Source organism: Babylonia areolata, chromosome 4 (genome assembly GCF_041734735.1).
Source record: "Babylonia areolata isolate BAREFJ2019XMU chromosome 4, ASM4173473v1, whole genome shotgun sequence".
NCBI lineage: Eukaryota > Metazoa > Mollusca > Gastropoda > Neogastropoda > Buccinidae > Babylonia > Babylonia areolata.
Window position 1 is genome coordinate 20,456,922 of NC_134879.1, and position 14,977 is coordinate 20,471,898.

Genomic DNA, 14,977 nt, shown 5'->3' on the forward strand with positions numbered 1-14,977 from the left:
AGAGACAGACAGCCATCACACAGAGACAGACAGACAGCCATCACACAGAGACAGACAGACAGCCATCACACAGAGACAGACAGACAGCCATCACACAGAGACAGCCAACACATGGAGACAGACACACAGGCAGCCAACGCATGGAGACAGCCAGCCATCACACAGAGACAGACAGCCATCACTCAGAGACAGACAGACAACACACAGAGACAGACAGCCATCACACAGACAGCCATCACACACAGACAGACAGACAGACAGCCATCACACAGAGACAGACAGCCAACACACAAAGACAGACAGCCAACACACAGAGACAGACAGCCAACACACAGAGACAGACAGCCATCACACAGAGACAGACAGCCATCACACAGAGACAGACAGACAGCCAACACACAGAGACAGACAGCCAACACACAGAGACAGACAGCCATCACACAGAGACAGCCAACACATGGAGACAGACAGACAGACAGCCATCACACAGAGACAGACAGACAGCCATCACACAGAGACAGACAGACAGCCAACACACAGAGACAGACAGCCAACACACAGAGACAGACAGCCATCACACAGAGACAGCCAACACATGGAGACAGACACACAGACAGCCAACGCATGGAGACAGACAGACACACACAGAGACAGACAGACAACACTCACAGACAGACAGCCATCACATGGAGACAGACAACACACACAGAGACAGACAACACACAGAGACAGACAGCCAACACACAGAGACAGACACACAGAGACAGACAGACAGCCATCACACAGAGACAGGCACACACACACACACACACACACACACAGACAGCCATCACACAGACACACACACACACACACACACACACACACACACACAGACAGCCATCACACAGAGACACACACACACAGAGACAGACAGCCATCACACAGAGACAGACACACAGAAAGACAGACAGCCATCACACAGAGACAGACACACAGAGAGACAGACAGCCATCACACAGAGACAGACACACAGAGAGGGACAGACAGCCATTACACAGACACACACACACACACACACACACACACACACACACACACACACACACACAGCCATCACACAGAGACACACACACACACACACAGACAGACAGCCATCACACAGAGACAGACAGCCATCACACAGAGACAGACACACACACACAGAGACAGACACACGCACACACACACACACACACACACACACACACACACACACACACACACACACACACACACACACAGACAGCCATCACACAAAGACAGACACACAGAGACAGACAGCCAACACACAGAGACCGACATCCAACACACGGAGACAGATAGACACACACAGAAAGACACACACACACACACACACACACACACACACACACACACACACACACACACACACACACACACACACACACACACACACACACACACACACACACACACACACACACACACACACACACTGAGGAACGGAACGATACACTATTTCTTTATTAATGCATTGAAACTAGCAGATTGATATCTTTTTTCCACCCAGCCATCGGGTATTTATATAGTAATTAAAAAAATAATAATAATGAAGAAAAAAGAGGGGGGCGTGATTGTTTACGGGCACATGAAAATTGATTTATAGAGAAATATTAACGAGATATATCAAAATAGGGCACTCAACAGAGAGGGAGGGAGAGGGGAAAATGAGAGAGAGAGAGAGGAAGAGACAGGGGGAAAAAGAGAGAGGAAGAGAAAAAGGAAGAGAGAGAAAGGGTGTAAATCAATAAGTGAACGAAAAGACAGGTACGTATATTTTAATCACATAAAAAGTAAATGAGCTTTGCTGTACCTTTTCTACCTTCTGAAAAGTGAGTCAGAACTGCTGGCTTTCATTAGACTCCAGAAAGAAAGAAAAGTCGACGATGGTGATGGTGACGCTGTTGCTGCTGCTGCTGCTGCTGATGATGATGATGATGATGATGACATCAAGACGATTATAACGACGACGACCGCAACAACAGCAACAAAAACTAATGATACGAATACTGATACTAATGCTAAGAAGAAGAAGCAGTATCATCATCATCATCATCATCATCATCATCATCACCTAACAGAGGCAGCAGTGGAAGATGACAGAGAGTGGGGCAACAACGAGGAAAAGCAGAGGAGGTGGTGGGGTTGGGGGAGGGGGGGGTTCTCCTGGGCCATTCACGTTCTAAGGGAAACAATATGCTTTATGAGGGAAAACTTTTCAACACAAAATCCGTACGGTTATTCCCCCTGTGCCCTCAAGCGTCGTTGACAAAAAACTTAACCGTCGTTGTCGTTGTCGTTGTCTTTTCATCTCTCAGAATGTTGCGGGATGTCCCCCTGATAATCTGTTTCAGTTCCTTAAGGCAGTGAACATTTTTAACAGGGTTTAAACTTTTCATGGGATGGAGCGGACGTGGCAGAATGGGTCCCTGTACGTTGTTTTCATCTGCACGGTTAGCTCAGTCGGTAGAGCATGGGACTCTTAATCCCAGGGTCGTGGGTTCGAGCCCCACATTGGGCGTTTCTTTTTTGGCAGATGTAGTGTAGCGTATATGGTTTTGTCCGAACGCAGTGACGCCTCCTTGAGCTACTGAAACTGAAACTGAAACTGTTTTCAGTATCTGCAACTTGGTTCAGATCTGAAGTGGACTGAGCGAGGACAGCGAGAAAAATTATCTTCTTCACGTAGTTTTTGTATTTTGTATTTCTCGTTTTATCACATAAGATTTCTCCGTGTGAAATCTGGGCTGCTCTCTGAGAGCGCCACCTTTTGTTGCCGTGGGTTCTTTTACGTTTGATTGACTTTTAAAAATTATGTCGGTTTTAAGAACTGATGGGTAACCGATCAGCGCTGACGTGGTCCCATTGCGGTCGGCTTGGCAATAAGAATGACTGGTGATTAAAAAATGTAATATTTTGAGTTGACTCTCAGAATCCGAGTGGGCTTCTGTTCATGAAATATCCCATCCGCTGAGTGAACGACACTGAGAACTTTATGAGTTGCCTTCTGCTGTTGGTATTAGCATTGTTGTAACCATTAGAAGTAGCAGTAGTAGTAGTAGTGGTAAGCTTAGTATAGTAGTAGTGATGTAGCAGCAGCAGTAGAAGTATTCTGATTCCTTATCTGGGGGTGGGTATTTCTCCCTCTGTCTCCCCCCCCCCCCCCCCCCCCCCACCCCCACCTCTTCCCTCTCTGTCTCTCAAGCGACCTGAATTATGTGTATGTGGGCTGGGTATATTTCATCCTCATGTCTTAACTCTCTCCATACGAACGGCGAAAAAGACGACGTTAACAGCGTTTCACCCCAATTACCATCATCAAAATATTGCAAGCGGAAGGTTCTTATACTGAAGACGTGAATGTTGACAAAGAATACCACAATTCTGACGACGGAAGCTAAAGGTTGGGTCATTCAAACACCCACTGGACATCCGAGGGGTCTGTGTAGAGGAGAAGAGAGGACTGGCCGTACTGAGTGAGTTAAAGAGCAGGACAGCAAAGCATAGTATATATTTGATCTTCCTCACAATTCATCAATTCACTGCAGTAATTCACATTCCACTACACACTTGAAATAAGATTCGTTTCGTTTCGCTTCGTTTTGTTTCTCTCCAAGTGATAGTGAGTTTATGAAATGCTATACAATGATACAATAAAATTCAATGCGATGCAACTCAGTGCAATGCAATGCAATACAATACAATACAATACAATACAATACACATCACATAACACAAAACAGACCACACAACAGCACACACACATACACACACGCGCGACATACTCTCCGCACAGACCCTACAGGTGGCCGCGGCCTCAAGTCATTACCATTGATCACATCATCACTCAGTCGGCAAAGTCACGGGTCCCCATCTGCTGAAGTATAGCTGGGAGCCGAGTAAAGCCAGAGGTCCTCTGTCGCTCTCCTCAATTATTCAAAGCAATGTCTTCACACTCCGTAATTGGTAATCACCTCAGGGACATTCGTCGTTGGCCTTAACGGGGAATTCGGTTACCAACGAGAAGAGAGTTGTTCAAAAGAAAACAACAGCAGGTCTGACCCCTGAGCTATTTAGAAAGTGTATACAGGTTTCTGGCTTTCTTCGTCTGTTTATCTGTGTGCAAGCTGATGGCGGGAGGAGGAAGTAATGGGGGCGGGGAGTGGGGTATTTGCGGGGGCCGGGGGTGAGGGGGCCGATGGGGGACGGAGGGGGTGGGGGGTTGCAGAGTCGGTTGGGTGTTGGACTTCTGAGCCATCGTTCAGAGCCATGTCGTGTCCTTGTGTAAGATACTCAACCTGCCATCTGGAAGCGTTAATTTTTCACATTGTACGAGGCTGACACCGATCAATGTATCAAAAGGGTGGTGGTAATCACATATCATGCAAACAAACTGAGCAATTGACCTGGACCACACAGGACAACAGAAAGACCAGCATCACCCACCACACTGACCTGGACCCCACAGGACAACAGAAAGACCAGCATCACGAGCTACACTGACCTGGACCCCACAGGACAACAGAAAGACCAGCATCACCCACCACACTGACCTGGACCCCACAGGGCAACAGAAAGAGGGGACAGCCCCGAAACAGCTGGAGGCCAGACAGTGAGGCGGAGCTGAAGAGACAAGGGACCACCTGGACAGATGAAGAAAGGACAGCCCTGAGTCATGTCCCATGGAGAACAGAACTTAATGGCCTCTGCTCTTTTGGGGACGAATGACAAAAGTAAGTAAAAGTAATCACTCATCGTCACACACACACACGCGCACGCACACACACACACACACACACACACGCACGTACACACACACACGCACGCACGCATGTACACACACACACACACACACACACACACACACAAGAATCAAGAATATTTAATCCTTTGACCCCTTTTGGGGCATGGAGGATATTATATGATAATATTTTACACCAAAATTAAACATAAACAGTTAAAATAACATAACTATCAGAAACAGAATACAAACTACATGAAATACAACATAAATGATGGTTGTATTTTTCTGGTATTAAACCTCAGGATAGATCAGGCTACGTTGCTCATCTTTGCAACATTACTTAAGTCTAACCAAATTGCCTTGACTGCATGAAATAAATTACACAGAAAGCCTCTTCCAACCAGAAAAATTAAACAATCGTTGGCCTTTTTTTTCGCTGACGTTGTATTGCAACGATCTCTTCCGCGGAATCTTCCTTTAATGGAATTAAGTCTAAGCTTTTTAATAGTCTTTTTTTTTTAATTACAAGTCGTACGTCATAACTATGTAATACGTCATTTACTTAAATGAGGTCACACGAGTCATCATGTAAAAAATTGTTCTTTCAGCAACAAAGTGATTAACAGTATAATCGTTGACTTTTTTGTTCAGATTTGGAGAATGTATCTCATTATTAACAATGGTACAGTCATATAAGTTCATATATGCACAATATCTGCGTATTTTCCATGCCTTCTAATCAAATTACATATATCAAATCATTTACACATACAATTTTCAGTCTGTGAGTCTCTGAGATTTTACTTTCAACACATGTTCACTGTCACGTTCTTCTTCAATGTCCAGCAGATCACAGATCTGGCTGGCATCACCACATGAAATCATCAAGTATTTTAGTGCATGCATTAAATGTCCAGCTAAAAGGGCATCACAGTACATTATACTTATTTTGATGAACATATTTTATATCATCAAACAGATGTGGCAGTGTGAGCCAAAAACAAAACAAAACAAAATAAAATAAATAATAATAATAATAATAAAATAATAAAATTAAATTAAATTAAATTAAATAAGTCAATAAATATCAAAAATAGAAAAGATATTAAATTGCTAATAAAAACAAGAGAGGCAAGGCCTTCAAGACTCACTTGTGGCAAATTAAGTCCCCTAGAATTAATTACAGAGTAATTTCCCTTCTTTACTATCTGCACCAAAACGTTTGCAAAATAAATAAAACTTCCATGCTCAGCAAAAGAAGTTCCTGTTTGAACAAAAATTGATAATAATGACTGCTCTTGTTGTTGTGTCAGAATATCATATCAAAGTGCCAAGTTTAGAGAATACAAAAAATATAAATATAACAGTAAATGCAGTTTGCATATAATTAGGCTTCTTTTTTTCTTTTTTTGTGCCCATCCCAGAGGTGCAATATTGTTTTAAACAAGATGGCTGGAAAGAACTGAATTTTTCCTATTTTTATGCCTAATTTGGTGTCAACTGATAAAGTATTTGCAGAGAAAATGTCAATGTTAAAGTTTACCACGGACACACACACACACACACACACACACACACACACACACACACACAACCGAACACCGGGTTAAAACATAGGTCTGATGGTGCACCCTGTTGCTTGAAAGACATTGATCACTTTCTCTTCAATGTTTCTGTCTGATGTTTGACCGAGGCCTATGATCTTGACAGTTTCGCGTCTGCCGAGTTGGTCTTGCTGGTCAAGTTTGTATTGCAGAAACAGATTTTGCTGTTGCACTCAGACGCTTAACTGACAATGCATGTTCTTTCATCAACTGAGTAACAACAGAAGATAAACTGTCCTTCAAGGCAAAATTTTCTGAATGGTAGAGGAAAAAACTGGAATCAAACATTTTGTGCCACGTGAAGCAATTTCGTCATAGTCGCTGACGTCATTATTTTTCTGGCCCTTTTTCTTTCCCTCCTTTTCTACTATCAAGCTTACTCAGCACGTCGTTCTCTATTTCCCCCCACAAATCAAGACCATCAACATGTCTGTCAACAGAAAGTCCCGGGAATGAAAACGTGGCAGGGCGTGATGACTGGGAACTGGACATGGTGGTGTGAAGAGTCAGTTGATATAATAGCGGACATATACACACGTTCACACACACACACACACACACACACACACTTTGCCGGTATTGCAGTGGATAAAAGGGGGGTGGGTGGAGATTAGACATCTGACATTATCAAGGAAAAGTATGCGTGCATTTTATGTATTTCAATACAACTCGTGGTTTGTTCTTTCATAAACATTTTCGTGTGGGTGTAAGACCACGTCAGTTTACTTTCGCTTTTGACTGACCTCTCTCAAAGTCAGCAGACGACATATGTACTACTTCCGCCGCTGAAGAAACTTCCGGTGCCGAAAAATACATGTTACCGTGAACGGTGGTAATAATCGGCTAATGCTAGCTGCTGGACATATGTTTGGACATGCATGAAAACCTCCATTGAATAGTGTTCGTGCATTATTGTGCACTTTCACACAAACATGCCGGATTCTAAGGAAAGAGGTGGGTTTTTGTGACGGGGTGCAGGCAAGCAGACCAGACGGTAAGTCCGTTCTTGAGACTTTTCACCACACGCTCAGTTACTGTCTCAGTCACGCAGTCATCATCCACTTAATCAATAATTATTAGTTCCATGTAGCTTTAATAATCAGCTCCTTCGAGTCACTCAGTATATCGATTGATCAGCGTGAGCTTTGTATATCGCATTTTCTTCCAGATATTCCCTTAGATTTTGAAGAAGGACGTTGCTTCTCTCTAAGGAATGCGTTTGTTGTTATTGTAAACAGTCTTGCAGTGATTGAATCTTCAGTAACTGAAACAGTCTTAGCAAGGCAGCTTCCTCTGTGTGTGTATCTCTCTCTGCGCGCGCGCGCTCGTGTGTGTGTGTGTGTCAAGTCAAGATTTTATTTCATGGTGGTAAATTGAATAAGCAACAATTGCTTTTTAAGTTTTTTTTACATCAAGCCATCAATGAAAAAAGGAGAAAAAAGCAACAACAAAAACAACAGCAAATAACAAAAAAAAATTTTAAAAACGGAAAATATATAAGAGGGAGAGAGAAGAAACAAGCAGATGGAGAGCAACAATAACAACAAAATGCATATATATATATATATATATATATATATATATATATATATACACAAGAATATTGTGATAAAGAAATACACACTTGCATTTCCATTTCACACACACACACACACACACACACACACACACACACACACACCACTGAACACACCACTGAACACAAATTCTCGGACACAATTACACCATGCCCATCCCACCCACATGTACATGTTCCCTCATATAGTGTAAAATCCTTGCCAACACAAGCATATATACAAAACATTTCACAATTAATAATAGGAATATTCGACTAACAGATCAAAATGTGTGTGTGTGTGTGTGTGTGTACCTGCTGTCCAGCACTTTCTTGTAAGATACGCACAACCCTGAGTGCAAAACAGTTTTAACTCTGACAGTCCTTATATTTATCTTTAGCCATTCCAATGCAGAGGGAAAAATTAAACACAACAGGGAAGAAAGGAAGAGTGCTTACAATGTATTATGGATCTTTTAAAAACACTTTAGATGTTTACTATTCAACATGAAAGTTTTATGATCCACTGAAAATTGTGGCAAGCAAAGTAGATAATACACAATGAATGTTTACACCTTTCCATTGTTTATCACTTGAAGTTTCATGCAAGAGGAATTGAACACCCAATGGATGAAATAGTTAGTGGGTATTTATTGCGCCATATCTTTTTTCTGATGAAATGAGAACAGGGATATGGTGTCCTTAATGAGGAAAGTGAGGTGGGTGGGTTTTTTGTTGTTGTTGTTATTGTTGTTTGTTGGTTAGTTTGTTTTTTTGCTGTTGTTGTTGTTGTTTTGTTGGTTTTTTGTTGTTGTTGTTGGTTGTTGTTGTTTGTTTGTTTTTTTCCATTTTTCTTTCTTTTTTTTCTTATTTGAGTATGCATTTATCAAATTCATATTTTCTAATTTATCTAGAAATTGCTGCCTTTCTACTTTGTGCTCATGCAGATTTTATGTGATTTCTCTTACACAAGGATTTAATGTCATTTTATCAGAAAAAAAGATAGGGTCAATAAATACCCACTGTAATTCTGTTTGCTTTTGACTGGGTCCCACACTATCTGGATAGAGTTATTCCAGTGCCGCACATTCAAACCAAACTTGCATTGCTACACACATATAAAGGCAGGCAAGTCTAATATACAAGACATAATTGTCTAGAAGTAGCGAATGGAAACAACTTTTCATCATTGCTGATGATCCTAACACCAGACTGAAGGTCCCAAACAGAATTTTCACTCTTTTTACTTCTATGTGTTCATTCTGGACATTTTTAGAACATCCCATGGACCTACTTAAAAAGTTAATTTCAGTGTGTCTTTAGTTTTCCATTGTAAAGCATTAGGGATAAATAATTGTATATAAATATATTCAATGTGTTATCAGAAGCTCTGTGTAAAAACATATGTTTATCAGATGGATAGATAGAAAGAAAGATAGATAGAGCTATAGACAGATATATATATATATATAGAGAGAGAGAGAGAGAGATAGGGGCGCCATGTTAGATTCATTTGGGCATTGGACTCCTGATCCAGTGTTCACCAATGATCAGAGTTCAAGGCCCCATTTCAGCATTGTGCTGTGTACTTGGGAAAGGCTCTTTACTCAGATTTTCTTCACTCTACCTATGCAAACTGCACATTTTTCCTTGTTAGCTGAGGTTGTAATCACAGTAAACTAATCCAGTATGTGAGGACACGGTTGATCAAGCAAGGCTTCCCAGTCATAAGTAACCCAGTCATGCATGGGAAACCATGAATAGTCATTGTAAGAGCCAGTGTCAACAGAACACACGGTCACATACCCATTACACTGAGCGGGTTGTAAACCAGTCTGTCAACCATTACAGTTTAGTTTACATACCACTGTACAGAGCTGATTACTGCATTGAAATGACTTGTTGCCTCATGTAAACCTATGAACACAAAAAAGAAGATTGAACTTTGTTGACAAAAATTAGACATAAAAAATGTTGATAGAATGTTGTTGCATTATTCAATAAAATATATCAAGGAAAGAAAGACAAGAAAGGTATTGTATGACTTTGACATTTGTAAAGTCAGTTGTTGTTATGCAATATTTTCAGAAGTTGGCTGTGTAGAAAGAGAAAAAGTTAATATATTGAACATTGAAAATAAAATCATGGTTGGCTATCTTTTGGATTACCTAAGCAATCTCAGAATCATTCTGTTACTTCAGTTCAGTCACTCAAGGAGGTGCCACTGTTTTTGGACAAATTTCGAATATTTTTTAAGTTGCCTATTTGGAACTGCATAGAATCAGCTCTATCCGTCACTATCTCTCAACCGATACAACCAAGACACTTGTATGCTCTCTGGTTCTCTCAAGATTGGATTACTGCAACTCTCTTTTGGCCAGCCTTCCCAAATATCTGTTAGACAGACTTCAACGAATTCAGCATAACGCTGCCAGACTCATTTGCAGAGTTTCTAAATTAGACCATGTTTCTCCTCTCCTTCAGTCTCTCCACTGGTTGCCTGTTTCTGATCGAATAGACTATAAGCTATCCACTCTGACCTTTTCTGCAATCAACAGATCTGGCCCCAAGTATCTTTCTGAACTCCTCCATATCTATACCCCGTCTCGCCAGCTCCGTTCTTCCTCTGATACTCGACTTCTCAGGATACCTCACGTCAGAAGTAAGACCTATGGACACAGATCGTTTTCTTTTCAATCAACAAAGGCGTGGAACAAGCTCCCTGATAACCTCTGTCATTCTGATTCCCTCACATCTTTTAAATCTCGTCTCAAAACTCACCTTTTCCCTCAGCAATAAGTTCAATTGTGGCAGGTCCACTTCCTTTGTGTTAGCTGTGCTTGACTATGTGTGTATACATATGTATGTGTACATAACCACATGCATGTATATGAATGTGTATTCTGTGTGCATGTGTTTATGTAAGTTTGTGCCTGCCGATGTGTGCGTATGTGTTAGGGTAGCTGTTAGATACACATGCATGTTAAAATGTATGTATGCAGTGTGTTTGTGTGTGTGGGTGTGTGTGTGTGTGTGTGTGTAGTCACATTTTGGTGTGTGTATGTAACATAGATGTAATGTTTTATGTTAACAAAAGCGTTTTTGTAAAGCACCTAGAGCAGATTTCTGGATAGTGTGCTATATAATTACAAGTATCCATTATTATTATTATTATATTATTATTATTATTAAATTTGTCAGTAATTATTTAGAACTTTGAGTTGGTGAATCTGTAATGTTTGCTTGTTCTTGACCTTCTGTCTGTGTTATCTGTGTGTATGTGTGTGTGTGCATGTGTGTGTGTGTGTGTGTGTGTGTGACAGTGAGTGTGACTTGTATGAGTGAGTGCAAGAGAGAGAGAGAATAAAGTTAGGTTAAGTTAGGTTGATTTATTTGTAGTCTCTTCATCTGCTTTGACAACTAAAAAAAAATAATAATAAAAAAAATTTTTTTAAAGAAGAAAAAAGAGGGAGAGAGAGAAAGTATGACAGAAAGCACATCTTTTATGAGTATAAAACCGGTGTACTGTGACCAGCAGAAGCAGATAGACCTGTCTGTATGTTTGTGTGTGTGTGTGTGTATGTGTGTGTGTATATATTTCATGCAAGTGTCACTGTGTTAACTGTCATATTTCTGTGCTCTGTGTGAGTGTAAATTAAATAGTGTGACCACAGATGCAGATGACAAGCACTCAGCAGCAGTCCGCAGCAGCAATGATTTAGACAAGACTAGAGAGTGTGATAACCAACAGGTGCGAAACTGAGCTGTGACAGCAATGATAGTGTGTGATCACCGACTGGGGTGCGACTGAGCTGTGGTGATGATGATTAAAATTAAACCATGTCACGACAGGTGTGCGGATGTCCACCAGACCATGAGTGAAGCGGGTGACTCAGCTGTGGTGGTATATCAGGCACAGCTCAGGGAGATCTTCAGGTCTTGCGACTCAGGTAACAAGGGCTTCCTGTCCCGGCTGGAGTTGGAGGGCCTCTGTCGACGCCTGCAGTTACAGGACCACAGGCAGCGGCTCTACACTGAACTGGGTGTTGGGGGACCTGCTGCTGATACCAAGGTATAAACAGTTTCAGAACACATGCAGTGCTATATCATGTATATGATACAACTAACAATGCAGTGCAATGGAATGCAATGCAATATCATGCAGTGTGATACAATACAGTACGAAACGGTAAAGTGCATTGCAATGCAGTAAAGTACAATACAGTATATCACTTTTATTTATTCCTCACAGGGAAAACTTTTCAAGCTTTTGAAACATCCACGAAAACGTCAAATAGCAGAGAGCATGCTTGTCTCATCCAAAAGATTAGCACCCATACCACTGCTCAGACCAAAAAAAAAAAAAAAAAAAACCTAACAAAACATCATGGCATTACACTTTAGCTCCTTGGGGACAGCAGCCCAAATTTCACACAATTTGTTGTGACAAAAAATGACACAATAGTGTACTATACAGTACTGTGATCAGAAAGTGGTCTGCACATCACATGGGACACTAATGTGAAAAACATGCACAGTCAGTGCTGAACATCAGACTCATTGAGCAGTCTGAGTACCTTGTGCACAGATAGTGACAAGCTTACACTTCTTTAACACACACACACACACGCACGCACGCGCGCGCACACACACACACACACACACACACACACACACACATTTAGAAAAGCACATGGACACACACATACAAAGACATATACATGTACTCACATGCATGTACACATACACACACACACACATGCATGCATGCACACACACACACACACACACACACACACACACACACACAGGATCATGTGTGCACAGGCACACACACATATGCACATGCGTGCAGGCACACACACACACACACACACACAAAGAAGAAAATAAAATTTAAGATCAGGACCATGCCCTAGCTCAGGTCAGAGGTGCATCTGATGACATGTGATGGAAATGGCCTCCTCAGCAGAGTACAATTACCCACAGCAAGAGGAGATCTGTTCCTGGTCAAAATGTGTAGAGAAAACCACTTCGTTAGGGAAATGATAATGCTTAGGATGTTAATGATAATGATAATAGTGATTATTATCTATAATTGTAATGATGATAATAAAGATATTAATAATAGTAATAATTATCATAATAATATTATTATTATTAATGATAACAGTGATAATGATAAGAATTATAATAATGATAATGATAGTAATAATATTAATTGTACTCTTGCAGTGCTGAATTATTTGCAGAGACAGACCCAGACTTTCATTTATATACATATCATTGTATGGATTCATTCATTCATTCATTCAGTTGGCTTGTTATAGTCCAGTTGACATGCATGTACAGGTCTGATCAGAGGGATGTAATACAAAACTGGTGAACACATGCAGATAGAAATCTAGAGACACTGTGCATGGAAATGGAGAGAAGGGAGAGTTATTTTAGAAAGAGATAGATTGTAGGACCATACCTGAAAGAGCAGAGTGCCGGGAATTGATGAAACTGATATCATATATCATATATGTATGCAGAGAGAAATTTTGAAAATTTTGCTTGCTATTCTGTAGCAAAATGCTGTCCCCTGTGACAGGAGCCTGACTTTCACAGAGAAAAAGCTGCTGATCACAAGAAAATACCTGTTTCACTGCACATTAAAGCACAATAGAATGCATGATTTTAATGCAGTATGAATTACAATATACTATTTGATACATGATGTAATGTGTAACATAACATAACATAGCATGACATAATGTGATATGATATGATATAATGTAATATGATATGATATAATGATTATAATTGTTATATATCATGATATGATATGAATTATAATATAATACAATATGATATACTATGATAGTGCGATATATCATATATTATGACATTGTTTCTTTCCTTCCTTACTTTAAAAGACGAACAGTGACTGATGAATGTGACACCTGAGTTTGGTGTGTTACCTGGGCAGGTGTACCTTGAGCAGTTCCAGACAGCACTGGTGTCTGTTCTGAGTGACCGCAGTCCACACACTCCTGAGCCGGGTGAAGAACAGGGACAGGCCTCTCTGACAGGTGGGCCGTGTACACCTGGTCACACAGCAAGTACAATCACTTGGTGTGCACATGCCTGCCAGTCCAGAAAAACTGTATTTGTCATGCATTTAAAACCACAAAAATCACTGACCGTTCTAGATGTTTTTCTTCTCCCTGAACTTTGATAATAGTTATAAGGGTGCTGCACAAAAGAGCTGTTCACAAGATTCTTTCAGGTCTGTCAGTTGTGTGTCAGAGCTTGGATTTCTGTAAGTGGCTTTCCCATCCATTCTGCGATTTTGTCAAATCCATCATTCTCAGTTTGTTGCTGATAAAACTAAAAGATAATTATGGTTAAGCAAACTTGTACACACACACACACACACACACACACACACACACACACACACACACACACACACACCTTGAGTGGTGGTCTGGACGCTAGTCATTTGGATGAGACGATAAACTGAGGTCCCATGTGCAGCATGCATTTAGCGCACATAAAAGAACCCATAGCAACAAAATGGTTGTCCCTGGCAAAATTCTATAGAAAAATCCACTTCCACAGGAAAACAAGTAAATTTGCCGGCAGGAAAAAATAAGTGTAGTGACATGCTCTTATTTGGGAGAGCAGCCCAAATTTCACACAGAGAAATATGTTGTGATAAAAAGAGTAATACAAATATGCGCACCTCACACACACACACACACACACACACACACACGTGCACATGCACACATGCAAGCAGGCACACTCTAACATGCAGGTGTTAATGCATGCTTTCGCTTCCATAGATACCTGCTCTTGTTTGCTGGCTGTTTCATTCATGTGAAGGGAGGACTTTGTGTGCAGGCTGTGGTGTTTACTTGCTTTCCTTTCTGTTTGCTCTCACATATTCCCGTTTGCTCTGTTCTGGCTGGGATGATAGTGGAGGGTGGAATAATCAGGAAGTAGGGAGGTTGATGGCAGTGATACATCGTTCCATTGGTT

The 14,977-nt window shown here is 40.9% G+C and overlaps 1 protein-coding gene and 1 non-coding gene across 4 annotated transcripts in view; both read left to right on the forward strand.

The window, feature by feature from the left end:
- Window positions 1-2,490: 2,490 nt before the first annotated feature.
- Trnak-cuu (transfer RNA lysine (anticodon CUU)) lies at window positions 2,491-2,563 on the forward strand. Its single transcript has one exon. It is a non-coding gene; the product is annotated as a tRNA-Lys (tRNA).
- Window positions 2,564-7,201: 4,638 nt separating this feature from the next.
- Window positions 7,202-14,977, forward strand: part of LOC143280938 (uncharacterized) — a 110,224-nt gene continuing 102,448 nt past the window's right edge. For 2 of the 3 annotated variants that reach the window (XM_076585740.1, XM_076585742.1), the window contains exons 1-3: window positions 7,202-7,384; window positions 11,798-12,017; window positions 13,920-14,022. In XM_076585740.1, coding sequence (XP_076441855.1) covers window positions 11,820-12,017; window positions 13,920-14,022 — 301 coding nt within the window. In that variant the 5' untranslated portion in view covers window positions 7,202-7,384; window positions 11,798-11,819. The remainder of the gene's footprint in view (window positions 7,385-11,797; window positions 12,018-13,919; window positions 14,023-14,977) is intronic. The other variant, XM_076585741.1, reaches the window with a different exon arrangement.